The sequence below is a fragment of the Arvicola amphibius genome, chromosome 15 (assembly GCF_903992535.2).
Source record: "Arvicola amphibius chromosome 15, mArvAmp1.2, whole genome shotgun sequence".
Lineage (NCBI taxonomy): Eukaryota > Metazoa > Chordata > Mammalia > Rodentia > Cricetidae > Arvicola > Arvicola amphibius.
Window position 1 is genome coordinate 35757901 of NC_052061.1, and position 24524 is coordinate 35782424.

The 24524-nt window shown below is 50.1% G+C and overlaps 1 protein-coding gene across 3 annotated transcripts; it reads left to right on the top strand.

Moving 5' to 3' along the window:
- The first annotated feature begins 1436 nt into the window (after positions 1-1436).
- On the top strand, positions 1437-24277 carry Calb2 (calbindin 2). Of its 3 annotated transcripts, none has more exons than XM_038313166.1 (11): positions 1437-1530; positions 12393-12469; positions 13451-13540; positions 15690-15770; positions 18982-19038; positions 19616-19693; positions 20142-20197; positions 20475-20514; positions 20723-20776; positions 21748-21819; positions 24161-24277. In XM_038313166.1, the coding sequence occupies exons 1-11, from the start codon at positions 1437-1439 to the stop codon at positions 24275-24277; spliced, it is 816 nt and encodes a 271-aa protein (XP_038169094.1). The 3 variants fall into 3 exon arrangements, with proteins under 3 accessions (XP_038169094.1, XP_038169095.1, XP_038169096.1); XM_038313167.1 differs by having other exon boundaries at positions 24164-24277; XM_038313168.1 differs by lacking the exon at positions 13451-13540.
- The last annotated feature ends 247 nt before the right edge of the window (positions 24278-24524 follow it).

Below are 24524 nucleotides of genomic sequence, written 5' to 3' on the forward strand. Positions count from 1 at the left end.
GAGGGTTTTTGTTTGTTTGTTTGTTTGTTTGGTTTTTTTTTTTTTGATTACTTGTTTGTTGTTTTAGGAACCAGACCTGAGGAGCTTGATTCTAGAGCCACTGTTCTTTAGAACTGAACCTTTTTTCCCTTTTCATAGGCAAGGCTCAGGCAAGGGACCTCGAGCTTGGTAATTTCTGAGCCCTGGCAGCAAGGGAGCCTGGATGCCTCAAAGGCTAGCTTTTTCTGCTGCTTCTTCTGTTCCTGTAAATAACCTCAGATACACTGGGCGTAGGCAACACAGGAGCACTTTGAGAACTTGGGCTCTAGGTTGCCCTTTGAGGTCAACTCAGAGCTGCCCCCACCTGACCCCAGGAGTCAGCCCGCCCCTCTCTGCCCCGCCCCCAGGCCCTCCTCTCCCCTAGCGACCTGCTTTTGATTCTCACCTCCTTCTCTTTTGCTCTCCCTTCGAAAGGCAGCTCAGCTAACACTCATTAGCACATGTTAATGAGCACCAATTCATGTCTGTGTCCTTCTTTTCAGGGGCGGTGCCGCTGTCGCTCTAAAGGTAAGGTGTCCCCGAGGCTAGCACACACTACAAGGCTGAGACCTTCAGAGGTGGGGAGGCTGTGGGAACGAGGCTCTGATTGAGGGGACTGGCGGTGTGCTTGCTGTCTGTGGAGGCTTCCGTTTTTTGTCTAAGAGAAGCTCAGAGCATTCCTGGGTTAGAGTTCAATGTTCTCTACCTGATGGAGTAGCCTTGCACCTACTACCATGACCTAGGTGGGTGAGGTTCACACATGGAACCTTAGGCTCCAGACTGCCACTCCCTGGACAGTCAGTCCTACCAGAAAGTCCTGACAGAAAGCCCAGAATGTGGCAGATACCAGAGGGGAAAGGGGAGGTACCCTACAGGGAAGTACCTCCTCCATCCCATCTGAGTCCTCCCTGCTCCATGCAGATTCCAGCTGCCCACCTACGGTATAAACCTTGATAACTCTTTCCTTCAATTCTGTCCCCACCCCACCCCTCTTGAAGGAGTAAGAGGGCATGGAAAGGGTTCTGGGTTCAAATCTTAGCTTTGCTACGTTAGTAATATTACTGCTGCGGCTAGTAACTGGATGTCCTCAAGACAGAGAGAAAGGAAGGAAGGAGCAGCCTCTCCCATTTTCACCGAAAAGTCTGTGGTGTCCCCAGCAGGCACCCAGGAGTCTCCTAGAAGACTCTCTCGGAGACCCCCAGGAACCCCAGCAGAGAAGCCCGGGGCCTCCGCCCGTGCAGCGCCGCGCCCTGCGCGATTCCCTGAGTGTGCGCGCCCCCTGCCGATGGCCTGATGCGGTGCAGCTCCGGGCCGCCTATAAAGGCAGCGTGGCGCGCAGCCCCAGAGCGAGAACCAGAGCCTAGCGGCACCGGGTGACAACGCTGAGCGGCTTAAGATCTCCACAGGAGCGGTTTGCCATGGCTGGCCCGCAGCAGCAGCCCCCTTACCTGCACCTGGCCGAGCTGACAGCATCCCAGTTCCTGGAAATCTGGAAGCACTTTGATGCAGACGGTCAGTAAATCTCCCAACTTCTGGATCTGTTGACCTCTGGAGACCTGAGGTTAGCAAAGGGGTCACGGGCATGACTCAATGTGGGCAGGTATGCTTTGCACTCCCACAAGGGGTTTCTTTTGGTGGCAGAGCCTACTGGGGTCTTGAGTTTGGGAAACGCCCAGCTGCCCTGGTGACAACTGTCAGTAAGTTTTCCCAATGCAGGGTGCCCAGGGCCCACATTCTGAGGAAGTCGGAGCTTTCCCAGAGAGGCGGCTTGGGGGGGGAGGCTCCCCAGGATTCCCCTACCTCCTTCCCCACCTTTCACTTCAAGCTCTGCCTCTAGCCCTGTAGCCACAGGTCTCCAAACCCCACTCATGTTGCCCCTTTTGCTCCTTACCCCCAATGTCAGTATAGGAGATGGAGATAGCTGGACATCTTGAAGGAAAACTCGGGGATCTCCTCTGAATCTGGGGGCCTGGTTGGCCAGGAGCAGGAGTAGAGGATGGGCTTGGGGGCTCTTAACAAGCCAGGAATTTCTTTACCCTTCTTCCAACTCCACCAGTATGTGGGTGTGGTAGGGAGGCCCCTGCTTCTAGCCCCCAACCTGCTGCATGATGGTAGAGACTCGGGTACCCTGAGTGACTGTCTGTGGGTGGGGGTGATTTTCTTAAACACCCCTGTGACCAACACTTTGCCCTACGGTGGTCTTCACAATGACCAACCCAAAAAGTGAGGTCGGGGTGAATGGCTTTCCGAGGTGACTCCCACACCTGAGATTCCAAGTGTCCACAATACTCTAGTATACAAAGAGCACACATACCACCACCCCAACCCCTCATCTCTCCCCTGCCCCCACTCCCAGCTTCTGATATTACTGGAGACTTTTCAATTATAAAAAAATAAGAGGGAAAAAAGCCATTTCAATTTATTCTCTAATGCCCGGCTAAGCTGAGCACCCAGAACGAACTAGCATCTCAGACCTGTTGGCAGGGTGGTGGCTCGGGGCGTTTATCCTGAGACTGAGAGTGGGGGGGGGGGTGGGAAAGAGTCTTATCAGTTGATAACTCCCTGATTTCTCTCCCTCCTGTCTGAATCCCCTGGGCAGAGTATGAAGACGGGTGCCCAGAGAGCCTCTCTGCTCCCAGTGCTGTGGGAAGGAAAGGGTTAATGTCTGAGGGTGCCAATAGGTGAGGCTCCGTTTCCCTGGAGGCTACAGAGAAAGCTGGGGGTGCTGAGGACTAGGTGCCTGGGTATCCGGGATAGGGCATAATCTGCCTGAGGATTACTGAAGGCCGTGGCTCAGTTGCTCAGTCTGAAAAATGGGACCACGGAGGGGCTGTATCTCATTTCCCTGCTCCTGCCGCCCAGGATGGAAAGGGCTCCAAGAGCATCATTGCAGCTGCCGGCTTGGCTTCGCGCGGGACATACTTTGGCCCGTGTATCTGTGCCGGAGACTTGAATGAGTCAAGGAAAGTTACCAAGCTGTGAAGGTTATGCCACCGGGCTCCTGCTAGATGAGTCAGCTATAAACAGCCGACTTTCCCCTGGGGACAACCAGTAGCCCTCTCAATCACTGTGAAAACCTTGTGTTAAGGTCTGTTTTGAGACACCACACTTTTTTTTTGTTTTGTTTTGTTTTTGTTTTTCGAGACAGGGTTTCTCTGCAGCTTTTTTAGAGCCTGTCCTGGAACTAGCTCTTGTAGACCAGGCTGGCCTCGAACTCACAGAGATCCGCCTGCCTCTGCCTCCCGAGTGCTGGGATTAAAGGCGTGCGCCACCACCGCCCGGCGACACCACACTTTTTAAAAAACAATTGCCCCCTTTTGAATCCCACTCTGGGATGTTTCTGGGCAGATGCCCGTGGTGTAGACGAGGAAGCTGACAGATGCTGGCTTCCAGCTGGGGCTTGGGCCCCCATTCGAGGGGACTCCTCCTGGCGCAGGGAGAGGGGACTTTTGTACTGTGTACACTGGCCCACGAAAGATCCTCAGCCCAGCTTTGGAGGTGGTGGGTGATTCTTTTCATCCAAGAAAGGGATCCTTGGATGCACCCACTCACCTCCTGGAGAAAGTCCCAGGTGAGACCAGAACACAGAAGCAATGTGACTTGCCAAGTGCCTTTGTGGACAAACTGGATTTCCACCGAGGAACCTAGACGTTTGGGCTGCCTTTCTCTGTGCCTCTGTGGCTGACCCTCTCCTTGGCCTCGTGACCATCCCAAGGCTGCAGCACCTAACATCTCATCCCCTGAGCTGCCATGGCCCTGTTTGAGCCTTTCTCTTACCTGCACTGGCTTTTGTTTGAGACTTAAGGATCCATTACGAGAGGTTTGCTACTCAGTACCTTAAAGACCCCTGGGACACTCTCCACAGCTCACAGGCTCCCTGGAGTGAGCTCACTGGAGCCCAGTTAATGACAGGCACCAGGGAGAGAAGCCACCTCCCTACTATCCCAGACTCTTGTAAACAAAGAAGACACTTTAGAAAAGACCTTGATCCAGGGAGAGAAGAACTGGAGGCTGGGGCTGGGGGTGGTGACCCTTACTCCGCCCATTCCAGTCCGAAAGAAGGGGCGCTACCTAGTTCCTTCATCCAAAAAGAGTGTTTTCAAAGAGGTCACTGGCAGTGGGGAGGAAAGAGCAGGCATTTGGGGAGTGGGGAGCTGGGCAGGAAATGGCCAGAGAATTCTTCTAGTTTCCCCATACAAGCCTGACTCTCCCTCACTGACCAACGGTAGGCACTGGGAGTCTCTCTACTGCGGTGTCGGGCATCAGTGAGGTGGCAGCCAAGCCGTCCTATGTCTTTGCAGGCTCTGGGGCTTTCCTACATGTCACCTCCACACTCTGAGAGACACAGTATCTGAAATCTTCACTCTTATTGCTTCATGGTCACTTTGTCAACAATTTTTTTTAACTCTGTAAGCTCCAAGTGGCCGTGAAGCCTGGTAGCACAGGCCTATACCCAGCTGCTCAGGATGAAAACTGCAGGTTCAAAGATTTTTCTGGAATACAGAATGAGTTTCAGGCCAGCCTGGGCAACGTGGTGAGACCCTCAAAATCAAAAGTAAAAAGAGATGGGATGAGGCTCAGAGGCGCACTGTTTATCTGAATGTTTATCTAGCATGCACCAGGTTTGACCATCAGCAACTCAGCAAGATAGGGGAGGGGGGAAGAGGAGGGACAGAGAGAGCAAGAGAGAGGGAGAGAGGGAGGGGAGGGAGAGGGGAGAAGAAGGGAGAGACAGAGAGAGGGGGAGGGAAAGAGAGGGGAAGGGAGAAAGAGGGGAGAAGGAGAGAGAGGAGAGAGAGGGGGAGAGAGAGACAGGGAGAGAGAAACAGGGAGAGAGAGAGAGAGAGAGAGAGAGAGAGAGAGAGAGAGAGAGAGAGAGAGAGAGAGAGAGAGAGAACCAGGTGGCTGAGGGCTGGATGCCCCAGACAGAGTGCACATATCCTCTCTGTATAGTTCTGACAGATGCTACCAGGTTCCTAGTCCACAGGTAACCTGTGAGGAGCCACGTTGTGGCTCAGTAGAGAAATAGAGGGGTTCCTGCCAATCTTCTAGAAGCAAAATAGTAAGAAGAGTACACTGCCAGGAGCAAGTTGACATCCATGGGCCAAGAGAGGTTCCACTTGGTCCAAGCCTTTATCCTATATAATATGTAGACTATATTTTTCATCCTATATATAACAGAGGATCTATGTAACCTATATAGTAGAGTTGTATGTAGAAAGGTATACAAACAAAAGAGCCTATTAAAGGAGTTATTTGAAACTAAACCCCCCAAAGTGGATTTTATTCAGCTCTGCCATAGAATAGTGCACAGTCATCAAAGGGAGACAGAGTCTGTGCAAACACTGGAAAGGGTCCCCAAAAGTGTTACTTTTAAGACTATAGCAAAACTCAAAGGTAAGCTGATTTTACTGCGTAAGAAGGGAATAACCTTATGGACATTTTCTATCCCCAAAGAATGTGTACCTAGCTACAGGTACGGAGACCTACTTAGCGTCTTCTGGGCTTTATCCACTTTAGTCGTGATGAGCTAACATCTCAAAGCCTTTCCTAAGGACTGAGTTTTATTCCTTATCAGGTGGGACTCAGAGGTCCCCTACAATGAGGACTTTGGAAGTTAATAATAAAAGGGACCATACATACAATACTGACAAGGGCTCTTCCCCCTAAACCCAGCGGTTCTAACAGAAGTGTCCTGCAAAACCACAGATCGCTGAAGACCAGAACTAGATGCCCAGGCAGGCCCTCCTAGAGCCCCCCACACTTCCCGCTCTGTTTCTAGTGGAGTTCGTGCACGCGCGCACACGCACACACGTACACACGCACACACACACACAAACACACATGACAATGTGGGAAGACTTGTGAAAACCAAATGCACAGTGGACATGAAGTTTTGACACGTTGACTCCGATGTCTACAATTCAATAGAACTACAATTCTTAAGTTCATCATAAACTCATAGAAACCACGGGAAGGGGCTGTGGAGATGACTTCATGATACAGTGCTGGCTTTGCAAGCATGGAGACCTGAGTTTGCACCTCAGAAACCACATTTAAAAAAAATCAGATTACAAGATTACACTTGTAACCCCAAGGTGGGGCTCGAGAGGTAGGACACCCTGGAACTCACTGGCCAGCTCCGGCCAGCCAGAGCCCCTGTCTAAAATAAAACCCACAAAACAAAACAAACAAAAAGATGGCTGGCTTCTGAGGAATGACACTCAAGGTTGACCTCTGGCCACAGCGCGCGCGCGCGCACACACACACACACACACATCGGGTCTCAGTTCATTGCAGTCAGTGGGGGCTAGGTCTGGGGACCAAGGTATTATACGCTTGAAGAAGGCTTTTCTTCTGATTCGGTAGTGAAACCTTGTAGACATTCCGGCAGGGCTTGGCATCAGCATTAAAGGCGTGTTGGGAAAGCCTCCAGCCTCACTTGGGGCAGCTCCTGTGGACTGCCTAGTCCCCAGGTCCCTTTCACTACCAGGCTAATTGTTTCACTAACGGTCCCCTTTGGTGTGGAGTGTAGACAGTATATCAGCTCGGAGCCACGCATCCTCTGGGTAGCCATCCCCTTGCCTCTTGGACTGTGATTGCACCAGCCAGGAGTCGGGAAGCTGGGTCTGTGAATAACTGGGGCTCCCCCGAGAGGCAACCAAGGAGCAGGGCTGGGGTGAAGTGTTTGTACTGACAAGCTCCTTCAGCCGGCCTTGCCCAGGCAGCCACCAACCCAGATGCCCTATGCCCCTCCCTTGTTTCATCTTGCTTATTCCCACTTCAGGCATAGGTGGTTTTACTAGCTAAGGCCCTTGGGCAGGTTGCTGGGGCTCAGGAGACCCCTCAGGGAAATCTTCCTCCATTCCCACAGAGCCAGAATTAATAGAGCAGGCAGTAGACTCTTCAAGAACGGGGCCTCGGCAGTGCTTGGCCGGCTGGTATCCCCCCTGGTGGATTGCATCAGCTGCCCTCCTGTGCCCAGCCGCCCCATCTGGAGCCTCAGGCTCTAGCCTTCTCTCCTCCTGGCTGGCTCTCTGCAGTCTTACCTCTTGCTCAATCTGCCCCTTCCTTCTGGCCTCCGCATGCCTGGGACTCAGCCCAGCGTCAGGCTGCCAGCTGTCCACAGGTTCAGGGGACCCATCCCAGCTCCTGAGCCCCGTTCCAAAGTAGCCCAGCCTGAGAGTAGATTAAAATAGGAGTGTCCAAACATTGTCCCATGAGCTGCAGATCTGGGACATCCCCACCCCGCCCCGCCCCGGAGCCACCAGGAGAGGTGTGGGGAACATACGTGTATGTATGATGGATAATGAAACCCAGGCAAGCACAGCTATGGAGAGACCTTATCCCTGGGATGAACAAAAGGACACTATGGCCTCTGTTAGCAGTGTGATGGAAACCCCCAACACCAAGTCCTCTCCTCCAAGGTTGGATTAATAGCAACTGTCTGTCGATGGGGCAGAAACCTAGAGAGCAAGGCAGAAAGGAGAAGGCCTCTGGAAATGGCCAGTGCCTGCTATTCAAACTAACCGACAAGTCTCCTGGGCACACTTAACCACATGCAATCAGAGAGCACCTGAGGCCTGGTTAAACAGCTCACCCAGAGATGCAGAAAGTGGAGGGAGGGGCTTATGATTCTGCCCCTTTCTGGGGACGGGGCTTAGGAATTCAAGCTAATATCTCACGTCCGCTCTGTAGCACTCTACAAATCCGGCTTCGGCTTGGAGCCTACATTTCTAACCAGTCCCCAGGTTGCCACCAGTCCACATACCATGCAGGAACAGCCAGCTCTTCCACGGTACTCTAGAGTTCCCAAGCTAAACTTCACTGTAACAAGATCCCCAGGTAACGGCTCTACACCTCCATGTCTGAAATGTACTACCAGCCGTGGGAGCTCGAAAGACTCCCGCACCGCATCAATTAAGTCAGAAAACACCTGGTGCAGAGCCCAGGCAACGGCTCGTTGTCAAAGCTTCCCCAGGTTTCCAGTTGAGAACCAGCACCCTAAAGAGAGCGGTGGTTGTCAGAAACCTTTAGGGTTGAGGAGGTGGGGAAATGAAAAAATGATGCCTTCCATTTATAGATGCTGCAGCTTCCAGGATGTTTCTAAAACGTCACTTTGTGTGGCTCTCCTGATAGATCTGTAAAGCAGTTTGGCCCGCTTGAGAGAGAAACTGAGGCCCAGCGGAACTGACTTGTTCTAGAGCAAGGGACAGTCCCTCCTTCTCCTTGGGTACCTTTTGCCTGCTCACCTCAGAAAATCTGTACATATAAACCTCGGGGAGGAACAAATAAACCTTTCTGGGGTACAGCACTGTTCAGTCAAGAGTTTCCAATCCTCTGTGGTCAGATTAATAATAACGAAATGTTATCTGTCCTTAGCTTTGAGGTGTACCGTGCTGAAATACGGAAACAAAAGTACGCTCAGGAAGGATGCAAGGTCCCTGGCTTCCTCTCAGCCCCTCTCCCTTGTGTTCATGGTTGGAAGAAGGCTAGTAATGATGGTTACTATGGTAACCACATCTTTATCAATGCCCATACACATGAGATTTGCTCCCCCATCCCCCACCCCCAGAACTGTAACAAGGTCACAGAAAAAGCAAGCCTCTTGCCCGGGGTTTAAATCTTCCTAGAAAGATGTTGGCCAACTGCTCCTGTACCCCAGCCTTCCAGGAAAGGACCTGCTAAATGATGGTTGGGGGTGGCCTTAGAGGGAAGGTCTGTGCCCCCAGTGGTGGAAATCCTTCTTCTGGACCCACCTGTGTATCTGCCCCCACTTCTCACTCTCCACTGTCAATGGCTCGTCTGGCTTTTTCAAGGCTAGTCACACCCCTGTGGATCATTCTGTGCTTTGTGGGAACAGGGCCATGTCTGCAGCTTGGAGCTGTTGTTCAACTCGAGACATGAAGGCCTGCTGCATGTAGCTCAATTTTCTCCTTTTGTTCAGGCACACGGCATGTGTGGGAACCCTCTTGCTGCTCTCTGTATCCAGGAAAGGGGCTTCTTGGTGCCAAGTCACCATCTCCGCTCCTGGCCCCCTCTCCATGCCTCCAAGTTTACTCTTCCTTCTCTCTCCCTCTTCTGATTGCCTGGGACTTCTCAGAGAGTTCTTTCTTACCCATCCTGCCCAAAGATCCTTGGGAAAATCGCCTCTATTCGATTACATCATCAACTAGTAGTTCAGCACCAAAGTGCTCCTAACATGGAGCAGAGGCAAGAGCCATGGTGGTGATGACGGCTGACACGTTTCGTTTTCTCTTGCCGTCTTTGTTGCTGATTTTGTTTGTTCCATGATAGGGCCTCACTACACAGACTCAACTAGGCAGCTCAGGCTTATATTGGCAAAGTTACTGGTCCTTCTCATCAAGGGAGCAACTCCTGATCCTCCTGCCTCAGCTTCCCAAGTACTGCTGTGGGCCGGCACCCAGCCTAAGTTCTCTGTTCTTCAGCTGCCTCTTTCAAGCAGTTACAGAAGGAAGCTCTATCATTATTCTCATTTTATAGCTGAAAAACCTGAGGTTCGGAGAGGTGATGCTCACAGTCTGGGCATCACAGGAGGACAAACTGGCATTGATCCCTATATGGGAAGGGCCAACCCCCTATGCAGCAGGTACAGGGGCTGGAGAAATGACAGAGCATCACAGGCTGTGTGAAGCCGGGCCCAGGTGAAGGCTTTTGGTAAGGGCTGCTATGCAGAGCTGAGTGAAGGTTATTTTTCCTCATGTGGCTGCCTCTCGTTCCAGTTCCCATCAGCCACCTTCTAACATTCCCAGGAAACACACACTCATCCACGTACCTGACCTGGGCCCCTGGCCCCGGTCCCTGTGGCCGCTATATCATGAACCCTAATTCATGCTCATAGTACCAGCTCTAAGTCCCCCATTCCACCCACCCTAGCCTCGGGCTTCTGGAAGCTGCAGATGGCCTCGGAGCTGAGCTCAGCTTCCTAGCACGCTGTCTAACCTGTAAAGCCTCCCAGAAGAAGAAAAAGTGTAGAGACTAAGGCTTTGTGCTCTTTGTCACAGGGAAGCTTCACCTAAGCAGTGGGACAACTGTCAGGTCACAGCGGGAGAGTAAAGTCACTAGGCACCAACTCGGTGGCTAATCACCAAAACCTCTGTTTCTTTGCTTGGAAAGTTCCAGTTTACCCCACCTCACCCCAGCAGGCCAACAAGCCCCATCCTCTTGTGAATTTCCAACTCTCCCAAAGCACTTTGTAGAATATCCTAGAAGAAAAGACAACTGCCTCATCCCAGAGGAACCCAGTAATCACCTTTTCTTTGCGGACAAAAATAAATGCATAATTCATCTCATGCACTTCTCTCGGCACGATATTTATTGAAGCATTTTCTCCAGGAAGCATGGCCTCCAAGGTTATTTATTTGGGAGTCAAGACCTCAGGGGCACTAGGAAGAGAGGCCAGAGAGATCCTCCCACTCCCATGCGCCCCACAGAGGCCAGGGCAAATGCTTCTGTGGTTTTTTTTTTTTTTTTTTTTTGTTAAGTCTGCAATTCCATATGCCCTTGAAGAATGTGACCACCTTCTTAAGGATTCAAGTTGGACCTCCTCCACAGGGCCCTTGCTCTCCTGCTGTTGATCAGATGTGGAACTTGACTTTCGTGATTGACTAACACTGCCACACAGGGAAACCACCTGGGAGTCTTAAAAAGAAGCCACAATCTTAGTTCGCACCCCAGGCTGGTAGTATCAGAATGTCTAATGGTAAGAGCCAGACATCCATATTTTTTTAATGATCCTCAAGGGATTCTAATGTGCAGTAAATCCTGGAGCCGCTGCCTTAGCCCTGTCTGAGTTCCCTCCTATAAGAGCTAGCACAGACCAGTGACCTTGGCCACAAGCTTAGCTCTGCACTGGTGTCTGGGTCATTCAGGCTCCAGTTGTAAGAGCCTAGATGACCCCTCCCTACTTATGTGATCTCCAGACAAATCGGGCTTTGACATTCAGAGCTGCATCTGGTCATTGCATTTTTTCTTCAGGTCCTTCCTCATCTTGCGCTTAGACGCCGATAACTGGGCTCAAACAACACTGATATTGGTGACGCACCCCTAATAGGCTGTGTGGTTCGCATACAAAACTCCTACTTAGTAGCTAGGGAGCTGGCTGCAGAAGCACAGGACCTGAGTGTGATCCCCCGGCAGACAGAGCAAAACCAGATGTGGTTGTGCTCATCTGGAGCTCCAGAGCTTGGAGGGAGAGACAAGTCGATCCCTAAAGTCACTATGGCCAGCTGATCCAGCCAAGATAATCAGATCCAGGTTCAGAGAGAGTCCTTGCCTCAAAAAAAAAAATAAGGTGGAACATGATAGAGGGAGACACACAGCACTGACATTTTGTCTTCATATGTGCACACCCCCCCCCATACATACATAAGTATATGTGTACTCCTCCCCGCTTCCAAAAAAATCTCAGGCAAGCCACATGGCTATAATCTTAACACTTGGAAGGCAGAAGCAGTGATTTGAGACCAGGCTGGGCTGCAAGGTGAGACATTGTCTCAAACAACAATAAGCAGAACTATTTCATTATAATAACCCAGTCTGCAGATGAAATGGGTTAAATAATTTTCTTCCATGGTTCCCTTCTACATTTGTTTCTCAGGTACTTTGTCATAGCAAAGTACCACAGATTGGGTAACCTCACACAACAGAAAGCCTTTCCAGTTCTTGAGGTTAGACATTTGAAATCAAGGTGTGTGTGTGTGTGTGTGTGTGTGTGTGTGTGTGTGTGTGCGCGGCTTTGGGGGAGAGAATCTGTTACAGGCCTCAGCTTCTAGAGGCAGAAGTAAGCTCACAATAGTCTTTAGCTTGGAAATACGTCACTCTACTCTCTCTCTACCTCTGTCTTCCCGCTGCCTTGACCCCGTCATAACAAGTGACAACTGTAAAGATCTTACTCCCAAATAATGTCACACTCCAAGGCTCCAGGTGGGTGCTGGAAGTATACTCTCCGACTCTAAATACCTTCTCCATCCCAGAGACCCAATTCTTCCCCAGTCCCAGGCCTGCCCCCCTGCTGACAAGTCCTGATGCAGATGACACTTCCTGAGGAACCTCCAGCGCTCAGTGATTGCTCATGAACAGCAGCTGTCTCTGCCAGCTGGCCAGATGTGTGTCCCTCCAGTGCACTGTAGCTGCTGGCTGAATAGTCCAAGGACACTCATTATTAACCTTGCATGTATGCCTGCCAGTGCCCTAAGGACAAGGACCCATACTTAACATGGCTGGCCAAGACACCTGTTTGCCGACTAGCAGGACAATGTTTTCCATGGTGTTGACATCTTCTTCCTCCACTTAGTCTTACTATTTAGCGTGAAGGTTAATTCTTTTCCGTTTGTTTTCATCTGTCTTTACAGGAAATGGGTACATTGAAGGCAAGGAGCTGGAGAACTTCTTCCAAGAGCTGGAGAAGGCAAGGAAAGGCTCTGGCATGGTAAGGCTCCATTTCACCCCTGTGTCTGGGGTTTTCCGTCGTCTTGACCTATCCAAGTATGAGAATAGCCTGTCTTGTGATGTATCCAGTCAGCAGACCTGGGGTCTCTTTGGTCTTGACACTTAAGAGTCTTTCATTTGTAAGGATATAAAGAAAAGCTGGGTTTTCCCCCTAAGAATACCTCATCTCAATCTCCTTGGGTGTCTTAGAGAAATAACCATCAAGAAAGCCAAGAGTTGATAAATCCCCCAAACTACACAGGAATGTGTTTATGTATGCATGTATGTATCTTTTCCAGGAGACAAAGTCCAGAGTCCTGAGGGTTTATAACTCAAGATGGGGTTCTTAGAGGCCCTCAAACACCTACAGCCTAAATGAGTGTCTCAGCCTCAGCACTGTGGACATCAGAAGCTGGATAATTTTTGTCGTGAGGGATGTCTTTACATTGTAGTGCATTTAGCCAAACCCTTGTACCCACCCATGAGATAGCCAAGTCATGGCAATAAACATGTCCTAAGTTGGATGTGATGGTGCAGACCATTAATCCCAGCACTTGGGAATCAGAGGCAGGCAGATCTCTGTGAATCTGAGGCCACCATAGTCTACATTGTGAGTTCCAGGACTGCCAGATATACATAGTGAGACCCCCGTCTTAAAAAAAAAATTGTCCTAGACATTACTAAATGTCCCCTGGAAGAGAATGAGGAGCAGAAGCCAGTATCCTAGACCAACAAAGGCTGGCTCCCCTGTAAGGACCTGGAGAACAGCTGATGTCCTAGACATTATCAAATGTTCCCTGGTGGAGAATGAGGAGCGGAATCCAGTATTCTAGACCAACAGAGGCTAGCTCCTCTATAAGGACCTGGAGAAAAGTCCTGAGTCATGTGTCCAGGACATGGAATGACTCCCAGCTCTGCTTCACCGAGTGCCTAACCGCTAGGTAACAGGGCAACAAGATCAGCCTCCTTTCTCTGTCTGCAGATGTCAAAGAGTGACAACTTTGGAGAGAAGATGAAGGAGTTCATGCAGAAGTATGACAAGAACTCAGACGGAAAAATTGAGATGGCAGAGGTGAGAGCCACGGGGCTGGCTGAGGGCCGAAGTCCCTGTGCCTCCCCTACGCTCAGGCACAGCCTGAAACATCCTCATCCGAGCAGTTGAGCCAACCAAGCAGAACAAATGGCTTTCTCTATGTGTCACCCGAGGAAAGAGGGGAGGGAGCAACAGAAGTTGCAAATGTGTGATAAACCAAGCTTAAGACAGCGGGAAGACTGATTAGCAGAAGTAGACATCTAAAAAACAAACTTAACATGTATTTTATGTAGATAATTTACATGCATAACATAGTCCATGTAATTTCTAATGCTTGCATGTACACACATGCACACACTTTATAGCCAGACTTACACATAAATATGTATGTCAGCTATGATCACTTGTTTGTGACCCGTGGTCCAGAGGTCAGTATGACAGTGGTAGCACATGAATTAGAGCCTAGCTCTTCCAGGATAGATTGGTTCTAATGCTACCGTAGACCGGGTGCTCTCCAAGCCAAGTTTGAGACAGAGATTCTGGGGTTGTGGCATGAGGCAGAGACTAGAAAGGAAGAGAGGATGACTTGCGACGGGCAGAGAGAGAGATAAGCAGGGATACCACATCTGCCTTGGCCTACCTCAGATAGAACTCCCTAGATTGTGTTTCATCCCGAGGCCCAAGTCAGTACGTCACTGGGTACAGGCTGCTCCATCCAAGGACTGAGGGAACCATAGACCTTCCCTGGCGGGGAGGGGGCTAGACGACATGGGGACAACGGGGGGTGCAGGGACGGGGCAGGGATACACAAGGACATGGCAGGGGTACGACACAGGGAGGGGGGCAGGCAGGGACGGGGACTGGACAGGGGACAGGACGGCTCCAGTTTAGCTGAGGGCAGTTCACCTGCAGGGAAATTGTGTCCTATAGGCAGTTTCCCTTCAGGCCACTGAGGAACGACACTGTAACCCAATTTAAAAGGCTAGACATGCTATACATGCCCAGGTGTAAATCTCGGGGTCAGAAGACATTTTCTTTAATAGAAATAACCTATAAGGAATGTCTCAGGGTTGGTGGGTGTGGTGTCTCGGCCCCTAACTCTTCCTAACTCTTCAACGCTGCCTGCTGCCTGTGACTGTAACAGGGAAGCAGCCCAAAGAGAATGGGTGGGGCCATGTGTCACTAGAACTTTACAAACAAGACTAGGGTCACGTGTGGCACTTGGCCATGGTTTACTCATTCCTCATTTAAGTCAAGAGATGCTACTAATGAGTAAGGCCATGGTCAAGGTTGGCTCTGGTTCTGCCTCTCTTGGCTCTGTCCCCTGCTCCAAAAAAACCATTGTCTTAACCAATCTTGTGGCCAGATGGCTGGACATTCCAGAAATCACATCCACAGACAACAATGTCCGTTTGCAGACTGTGTCCCCCTTTAAGTACAAGGGAACCTTTCCCACAATCCACAGCAGCCCTCCTCTCACATGTCATTGGCCAGACTGGGTCACGTGCCTATTCCAAAGCCAATCGGGATTCTCCCATTTAGTAAAATTTGTTAGGATTTGCCTTAACCCTGGGATGCTGGGAGAGAAGCGGGGGTGGGAGGTGGGGGAGGATGGAGAGCAGTTATGAAGGCTGCCAGCAGTGTTGGATACAAGGTGGGTATCTGCAGTTTTTAAGAATGGAATTGTTAAAGTGTTAATTTGCAGTCAATACAACAACATCCCTTTGGGATGCTAAATTCTTCCAGTTTAGACTTTGGACCATGCTGTTACCGTCGCAACCAAGGTATCTGTAAAGGCCCCCTTTCCTGGAGTAAGGCAGGCCATCCCAGGCATCCACCCATCTACCTGCATCAGTTGGCACTTCTTACAGGTTTTAAACACTCGGGGAGGGTCATCCCCTAAGTGCTCTTTCTAGTCTGGGTGGCCACAGTTTAAAGGAGTGCTAGCTGCCCCTTACCATAAAGACTGGTACTTAGAACTCTCAACCCTTTAGAAGAGCTGCCAGCTTCTGTTGTCAAGGAAGGATATGATATAGAGCAAAATGTGACTTCTATAGCGCCTGATGGCAGCCATTTCCTGTCCTTCCTGTGGGAAAGCCTGCTCTGCTCCCTGATGTCTGTGTCGTGTCCCCCCACCCCCCACCCTCCACCCCCGCCCCATATTGATGCGGTTTTCTGTTTTTCCCAGCTGGCACAGATCCTGCCGACTGAAGAGAATTTCCTCTTGTGCTTCAGGCAGCATGTGGGCTCCAGCGCTGAGTTTATGGAGGTGAGCCTTCTCTCTGCTATGGAGACCTACCTTCCTCTTGGGTACAAAGAAGGCCTGCCCTGACCCTGCAGAGAATCCCTGGAGATGCTAACCACAGGGCCATACTACTTGAGGTGTGGTCTGTGTGCTGGCAGCAGCGGCAGCAGCCACGTCACCTAGGTCCTTGTAGATGCCCTGCCTACTGAATCAGAACTCACGCCTCAGTGAGATCCCCAGGTTGGAAAGAACCACTTCTTAGGTTGGCGGAGTCCTTCCTTTCGGTGCAGCTCATCCAAGCGTGAGATATGTCCTTAATTTTATGGTGCTTTAGAAGATTTTCTCAAGTTTTTCTGCCATGGCAAGACTCTATAAGCCAGTAACTGACGTTCTGAATTCTATCCTCAGCTCTTTTGCCTGTCTTGGTACGTCCTGAGCATGTGTCCCGAGGCATTGTTTGCAAGGGTCCACCTTTTTTCTGTCTATAGAAAATGGATAAGGGTGGGGCCGAAGATGTAGCTCAGTGGTGGGTGCTTGTCCACCATGTGCAAGGGCTCGGTCCCTAACACAGAAGGGAAAGCAGGAAGTGGGAGGGGGAGGAAGGATGGGAAAGCAGGGAGGAAATAGGAAAGGATGATAGGGCTGTGTCTACCCATTCCTTTCTTCATAGAGATGCGGAGATTGGTCCCTCTTTCATCTTTGATCTGGGAGTGGGGATGCAGGTAGCTTTGAAGAATCAGAGATGCTTAAAAAGAAGCAAGTTCTCTCTCTCTCTCTCTCTCTCTCTCTCTCTCTCTCTCTCTCTCTCTCTGTGTGTGTGTGTGTGTGTGTGTGTGTGTGTGTGTGTGTGTATGTGTGTGAACATGTGTGTTACTCCCTGTAGTTTTTCTCCATGTGGTTGACACGATGCTCTATACTCTTGCATGCCTTTGCTCTTCTAAACCTGGGAATATCTGCAGAGCCAGCCCAGCCTTACTCTCAAACACACACCTCCTGGGATCCCAACCCCAGAATTACCCCTTCCTGGGGTTAACCATTCTTTCCATTCTTGGCATCTCCAAACATGAAATGGTCCCTCAGAAGCCCTGCAAGGCTTGTGTTCCCCTGTAGACTGCATCCTGCACAGCACACCACTTAACATCTAATTTTAGGAACACCTCAGGACTTTCCTTGAGATTCTACAAAGCCCAGATCTCTTTAACTCCTTTCTGCAAATGAGAATCGGGTCAGCTTGGTGGAAGGGAAAGGAAGTTGAGAGCTTAGAGCCCAGTGCTTGCATAGAGCAGGGGTGGGCTTGGGGAGGCAGGGGTAAAACCTGCTGCAGGATTGTGGTTAGGACACTGTCTGGACACTTTGCCAGACAGACTGGGTGACAGAGGACTGCAGAGGACTGGGTGACAGCTACCCAAGCTGTATGCATTTGCTTGTGTTTCATAACTGGGGGGAAAAAAGCAAATCCAAATGTCCTAGTATGCAATGAAAACCACATCTTTTTTTCTGATAGAAAAGAAAGACCCTAATTCAGTGGTTCTTAACCTTGCTAATGCTGCCACCCTTTAATACTTTTCCCCGTGCCATGGTGGCCCCCAACCATATTTTATTGCTACTGCACAGTTATGCATAACTGTGATTTTGCTACTGTTTTGAATTCTAATGTAAATATCTAAGTTATGCAGGACATGTGACATGCAACCCCCGAAGGGATTGCAACCCACAGGCTGAGAACCGCTGCCCTAAATTGTTTCTAAGTTCTACCACTCTTGTCAACGTGAGATGCACCCATAGAGAGGTGGAAGCATGCTGGAGGGAAAATTTAAGGAAGAGATTTCACCTTTATCCTCCTTTCAAGAAACCCAGTGTGGATGGTATCTGTGTGTAGATTTGGATCCAGGAATGATGGGCAGAAAAGTCAAAAGAACAAAATTTGAAAGAAACCTAAAAAAAATTTATGAATTACAAAAATAGACCAAAGACTCGGGGAACAAGGTTCCCTGGGACTCTTTGCCACGGATCCAGGCAGTACCTTCCATGCCCTCTCTCCTCATCCCCTACCTGATGGTTTCAGAGCCCTTGTCTATGGGACCCGTGTTCTCAGAACATGGTAAGCAGCTACCTGTTGCTATGCAACACATTATCCCCCCCACGCGTAGCACCTTCATGCAGCAGAGACCTGTTATCTAACCGTGCCTGTAGTTCAGTCAGCTTCCCCAGGTGGCTCTGGTCTAGAATGTCTTGTGAATTCAGTCAGGATGGCCAGCCGAGCTGGAAGCCAGAAGATTGCCCATCTTCATGGTGGCCAGACACCCATGTCACCCTGCAAGACTGTCTATGAAGGAGTTAAAGAACGCTGCCGCTGTGGTCAGCAAGTTGGGTCCAGGTCCTAACACCTTCACCAAAGAAGAAACTCAGGCCGGAGTGGGGAGACTAGAGGCCTAGGTCACATGCTACTCTGGAGATAGGGGGTCGATATTCCTTAAAGCATATGCACTGAGAGTAGAAGAAGGGAGATCTTCTCAGAGAGGAAGAAGGGTCGAGGGGTGGCGTCTGGGGGACAGTCTAAAACAGACAACGGCATTGCCGAGTCTGCTTCACCACTGAGCACATCTGTTGAAGACATCATGGTGGAGGGATGGAGGAGCTCCTGCTCCTTCCAGAGTTCTCCTCATACCCCTGCCTCATCCCTCATTCCTTGTCGATAAAAAGAAAACCTCAAACCCAAAGCAAACCTAAGCTCCATTAGGTCCTTGTTACATCCCTGATCAAAGCTGCCTTCTTAGCACTTAGAGAAGCTCAACCCTAGTTTACAGCTTGATCCGAAAGAGGACCCAGGGGCCAGCGGAATGGCTCCATGGCTAAGGGTGATTGCTGCCAAGTCTGATGACCTGAGTTCAAACTCCAGAGCCCACACGTTGAAAGGAGAAGATACCTTTTACAAGTTGTCCCCTGTCCTACACACACACGCAATGATGTACACACCATACTTCCCCTAACAAACAAAACAAGCAGCAAAAACAAATGAGGGCCTGAGCCTGTCTCAGATATAAGTAAGAGATCTCATCCGGGCCATTTCCCCCCTTTTCTGTGTATCCTTGACTGAGAGACTCTCATGTCCTGTGGTGGAGTGAGGACCCTTAACATCCTTAGACACCAAGACCCATTCCGTCCCATTACAGAGAACAGGGGAAAGTAGCAGGGTTTGACACATGTTGTGAATAGGTTGGCATTCCCGTTGCAGGCTTGGCGGAAGTACGACACAGACAGAAGTGGCTACATCGAAGCCAATGAGCTCAAGGTATGATTGGTGGCCTTAACGATGGTGTAGAGGACACGGTGAATAAGGCTGAGGCCAGAGTTTTGGTGGATCTCGAGAACCGGGGAGGAGGGGGCTGCTGGCTGAGGAACATGGGTTTGTAGTTCCTTGGGGGTACTCGATCCTGGCACAGATGCTGAGCTGTGTGCCTGCAGTGGGGAGCTGCAGGACCAAGCATTTAGCCAAACCACCCTCTTCTGCATCCTGGGCTCTAACACAGGTACCCTTGAGGAAACTCCAGGAGACTGGCTATCTAACTTAAACATCCACCCCATTTCCTCTGGGAAATCAGTGGTCCTTGGGCACAGCTGGGCCCTGTGTACTGGGTTCTGATGAAGGAATCAAAGCCAGTCTCTATCACCTATTCTGTGGGCAAGGTTGTATGTGCCCAGGAGCCAGCCAGAGGCCTCTACGACAAGTGATAAGGGATTTGAGAAGAGAAATGTAAGCTATGTATTGGTAGAGCTCAAAGGTTAGCTTCGTCTAAATGAATACATAAGTGAATGGGTAAGGGGCTGAGTGAGCAAGCCGGGCTCTGAAGAGGCCTTTGGTGTTCCAGGGGTTCCTGTCTGACCTCCTGAAGAAGGCCAACCGGCCCTATGATGAACCTAAGCTCCAGGAGTATACCCAGACCATAGTAAGTGTTAGCATCGCCCCTTCTGGGGGTGGGCTATGGGCTCCCAGCCCCAGGGTCCTTTCTCTGCTGATGGGTCAGGCCTATGTGCGATGACTCATGGCGGCAGGCACAAGTTCATAGCTGCATGCATCTTGGTGGTCCTCATTGAGTTGATCCCCAAAGCACAGTGATACTGGGGTAGGGGGTTCTCTCTTTCCATGGGAACTGAGCTCCAGGAGAGGATGAACCTTGAGAGGTGGGCCTTAATAGTGATGGCTGTTGTACCTCAGCACCCCCAGAAGGGAAGAGATAGCTGGTACTTAATCCTCACTGTCTCCCCCAGTGACTGACTTGGGCCTTGGTGATCCCTAGCTCAAGTGACCCCAGTGGAAAAGATGGCAGGGGGAGGCCCTTATGTGAGAAGGTCAAGCAGATAACCAACCCCGTCACCTCTTTGTGTTCCCAACAGCTGCGGATGTTTGACTTGAATGGAGATGGCAAACTGGGGCTCTCCGAGATGTCCAGGTAATGCTGTCCACTCTGGTGTCAATTTGGACAGGCCTATGCTGCTGTCCCCATCTGAGCCCAAAACAAAACCAGCTAGAACTGGAAATCTTGATACCACACTTTGTCCATTTCTTTTATTTATTTATTTTTAACATTCCCAACTAACTCCTTGTTATAAAGTGCTCCGTGATCGTGTCCATGACTACAGATGTTGCCTCTCTACCCTGCTCCCCTCTCTGAGTGGCTGCTGCCCATGGCATATCCTCTAATCTCTGCTCTAATGTTGTCTTTCCAGACTCTTGCCGGTACAGGAAAACTTCCTGCTGAAATTTCAGGTACCAGTGTCTCTGTTTTCTTTTCGCTCCTCCATCTTCTCATCTCTCTGGCCTCCTTTGCTCCAACAACACACACACGCACACACACGCACACACATGCACACACACACACAGAGTCATGAGACTTATATGATTTCTAACACATCAACCTCACTCCCTCACACTTACATTTTAGGGATTCGTCTCTCTAATTCTTTGGTCTTTCCAGGGTATGAAGCTGACCTCAGAAGAGTTCAATGCCATCTTCACATTTTACGACAAGGTGAGAGGGAAGAGTATGGGGTGGAAAAGCAGAAGCCTTGTCACCTGTGGTGGCAATGGCCAGAACTGCTTGGTCCGTAGGAAGAGACCAGCTTTCCAGAGGGGTCTCCTGGGCCTGTAGATTCTTTCTTCTGTTATGTGGGAAGGCAAATGGCACTCTTTGATTCCTGACCTACAGGAGTCCACAGATCTGATTTCTTACTAATGTAATAGAAAACAGGTTTGTGTGTTGGTTTTTTAACAGTTAACAGAGGAAGGCGGTGCTCAGAGTCAGGGTGTGGTCATGATATGCAGTAGAGCCATTATTTGTTTGGTTGCTTTGGTTTTTCCATCTTTTTTTTTTTTTTTAAAAAAATAGATTTGGTTTTGACGCAGTCTTGCTGTGCAGGCTGAGATGCCTTTAAATTCTTCATCCTTTCTTCATCCTCCTGTCTCAGACTGTCGAGTGCTAGAATGGCAGGCTTGGGGTGTTTGTGCCACCATACATAGCTCAGCCAGTTGTTTTCTGGGACTTTGGGGGTGAGAATCACCTCCTAGTCCCACCCCAATCTTAGCTAGCCCCTGCATGTGTGGCTCTGGTGGTCTCCTTTATAACGAGAGGGTTGGCGGTTGACTTAACAATTAATTCAGTTAACTTTAAGCTTCTGGGACTTCATTTATATCACAATGCAAAAGAGAAACACCACCAGAAGAGGAGCCCAGGAGTTTGTACTGAACAATGGACTGGTGTTGACAGAAAGTGCATTGTTCTCTCCTTGTATGGTCTGAACACTTCTCTTTGCACGGAGAATTTGGTAGATTAGGCACACACACACACACAGATGCACACACACACACACAGACGCACACACACACAGACACACAGTCACACACACAGGCGCCCCCACAGGCCAGGTTGGGGAAAGAGCTGTGGTCAGGGTGACTGGGGCTGGAGTTCAGAGCAGGGCGCTGACTCTCTGCTGCCACCCTCAGGATGGAAGCGGCTACATCGATGAGAATGAGCTGGACGCCCTCCTGAAGGATCTGTACGAGAAGAACAAGAAGGTGAGGAAATGAGCCCAGGTCTGGGAGAGGCTAAGAATGAATTCTCTCATCTCTGATCTGAGGTGACAAGGCAGTGGCAGTTTGTGGACTGGGCTGTCTTTGTAACCCTTTTTAAAGACTGTTGGATACATCCAGTATATCCATCACACTGTGTAAACAGCAACAGGCTTGCAACTCTCATCCTGTAGAGCTGAAACCCCACACCCATAGCAACCCAGTTCTCCCATCTCTTGCTGTACTGCAGTCTGCATCTGTCGGTGTCACTGCCGTGGGTACCACACAGAAGGGGAAATATGTGCTTACTCTGTGGTTTGTTTCCCTCAGCATTGCTGAACTCGAGGCTCTCCCATGTCGTCGCACGTCAGAATTCTCCCCGTCTAGAGCTGATAATTGCCGGGCGGCGGTGGCGCACGCCTTTAATCCCAGCACTCGGGAGGCAGAGGCAGGCGGCTCTCTGTGAGTTCGAGGCCAGCCTGGTCTACAAGAGCTAGTTCCAGGACAGGCTCCAAAGCTACAGAGAAACCCTGTCTCGAAAAACCAAAAAAAGAAAAAAAAAAAGAAAAAAAAAATAGAGCTGATAATTGCCTTCCATGTGTAAATCGTTCTGTCTACCCATGTGCTACCTTTGTCCACGTGTTGTTTCTGTGTGTTGACTGTTGTGGATGATGACGCCATGAGGTGGTGGCCATGTTGATATAGCCCATCCTGTAGAGGTACCAGCCAAATGGCCATCATGAAAAACTTTTAACACAAAGAGAGATTTTGGAGGGCAGAAGCCCACAGGGGTAAAGACTGTTCCAAATTCATTAACTGCAGAACCTATGACCGGGGAAGAGGCTAAAAGGGAATTAATGAAGAGTTTGTTTCTCTCAAAGTAAAGGCTGAGAACACCAGTTTTGTGCCTGGTACTGCCTCTTGGGAATCCTCCAGAGCCATCCCACCTCCGAACCCTGGGAGGGATCGGGTGGAACGGCGACCAGAAGGCAGGGGCCTTTAACCGCTGCCGTCTTCCTTCACCTGCCAGACGATGGCTTTCACAGAGAAAATGACCGCTGCTTGCTTTAATTAGATGACAAACATTCTGCAACTCCTCGAGCTGTCCAACCGCCTTGGCTGCCAAATAAGAGCTAAATTTAATGCTCAGTTTCAGAAAAAAAAAAAATCATCACTGCAGCCTCTGGGTTCATTTGTCTCTCTGTTGCGAGGGTTTTTCTGGTCTTGTGGCTTCACCCTGAGTAACAGCCTTCATTGATTTCATACTTCATTTACATTTTAATGTAAGTGATAAAGGTTCAGATGGTTCCTGGAAGAAGAAAGCCTTCCCCAGAGCCAGTTTTAGAGCCCAGCAAACTTCTTTCCTGACACTGTATCCCAACAGAAAATCATTTATGTAGCCATATGTGCTCCAGTGAATATTAAGAGGCTGCAAGAAGAACTATCTTTGGCTTGAATCGCATTAATGAAGCATAATTAGTTCCTATAAGGCCATGCCTAATGCTTGAGGTTGGTAAACTCCACACACGTGCGTTAAACCTCAGCGGCCTGCACTTCATGGTCATCAGCTCACTGGGCTCCTGTGGAGGAAAGGGGGAGGGAGAGGACGAACCAGAGATGAGAAGAAGAAAAGATAGCCATTCGGCCATTGCTAGGGTGACCTTGCTGTATGCCAGACCCGTGGGCCATTTGTATCCTAGGCAATTATTATGATGCCTGTTTAACATAAGGACTCGGGTATTGATGGTCCTGTTTACTTTTTCTTTCTTTTTTTTTTTTTTTTTTTTTTTTTGGTTTTTCGAGACAGGGTTTCTCTGCAGCTTTTTTAGAGCCTGTCCTGGAACTAGCTCTTGTAGACCAGGCTGGCCTCAAACTCACAGAGATCCGCCTGCCTCTGCCTCCCCAGTGCTGGGATTAAAGGCGAGCGCCGTTAAAACTGGCCTCCAGTCTATATGCACCACAGCATGTGTTTATGGTCCCTCTACCTCAGTGGTTCCCAAAGACCATGGGAAGCCTGTGAACAGGAGAGCTGGTGAGCTTTGTTGCTAGAGGAGACAGAAGATAAACAAACCCTCCTTGATTAAAATGGAGGCAGCTTAGGGACATATGGTCCAGGAGACCTGGAGACAGGGCCAGGGGCCTTTCCTGACCTCATCTCCATTACCTAGAGATCCACATTTGCCTTGAGTAAATGGAGTTCTAGGAAAGTGGAGGGGTAGAGTTGACTCCTACAGAGACCAGAACTGTCACCATGTTCGTGAGTGTGTGCATGGCAGTGGAGGGGACAGGGGACTCCTCTGTGTGAGGCCGTGCACCAGGTCTGCTCTCACCTCTTTCTCCCTCCTAGGAGATGAACATCCAGCAGCTTACCACCTACAGGAAGAGCGTCATGTCCTTGGCTGAGGCGGGAAAACTCTACAGAAAGGATCTGGAGATTGTGCTCTGCAGTGAGCCCCCCATGTAAAGGGGTGAAGGGACGGGGGCTGCTTCTGCACCTCCCCTAAACCCTGCCCCCATTTGACACTCCTTCCCATACCTAGTGAGCTAGACCGACCCTCCCCACCCCTGCAACCTGCGCACACCACCTTGTGGAGTGGGAAAGGAGAGCGGGTGGCTAATAGCGTTCCTTCGAGCTTCCCCAGCCCAACCCTGGCCAGATGGACAGTTCTGCTTGCAGTCAATCACCAGTCATGTGGGTGGTGGGTGGGGGC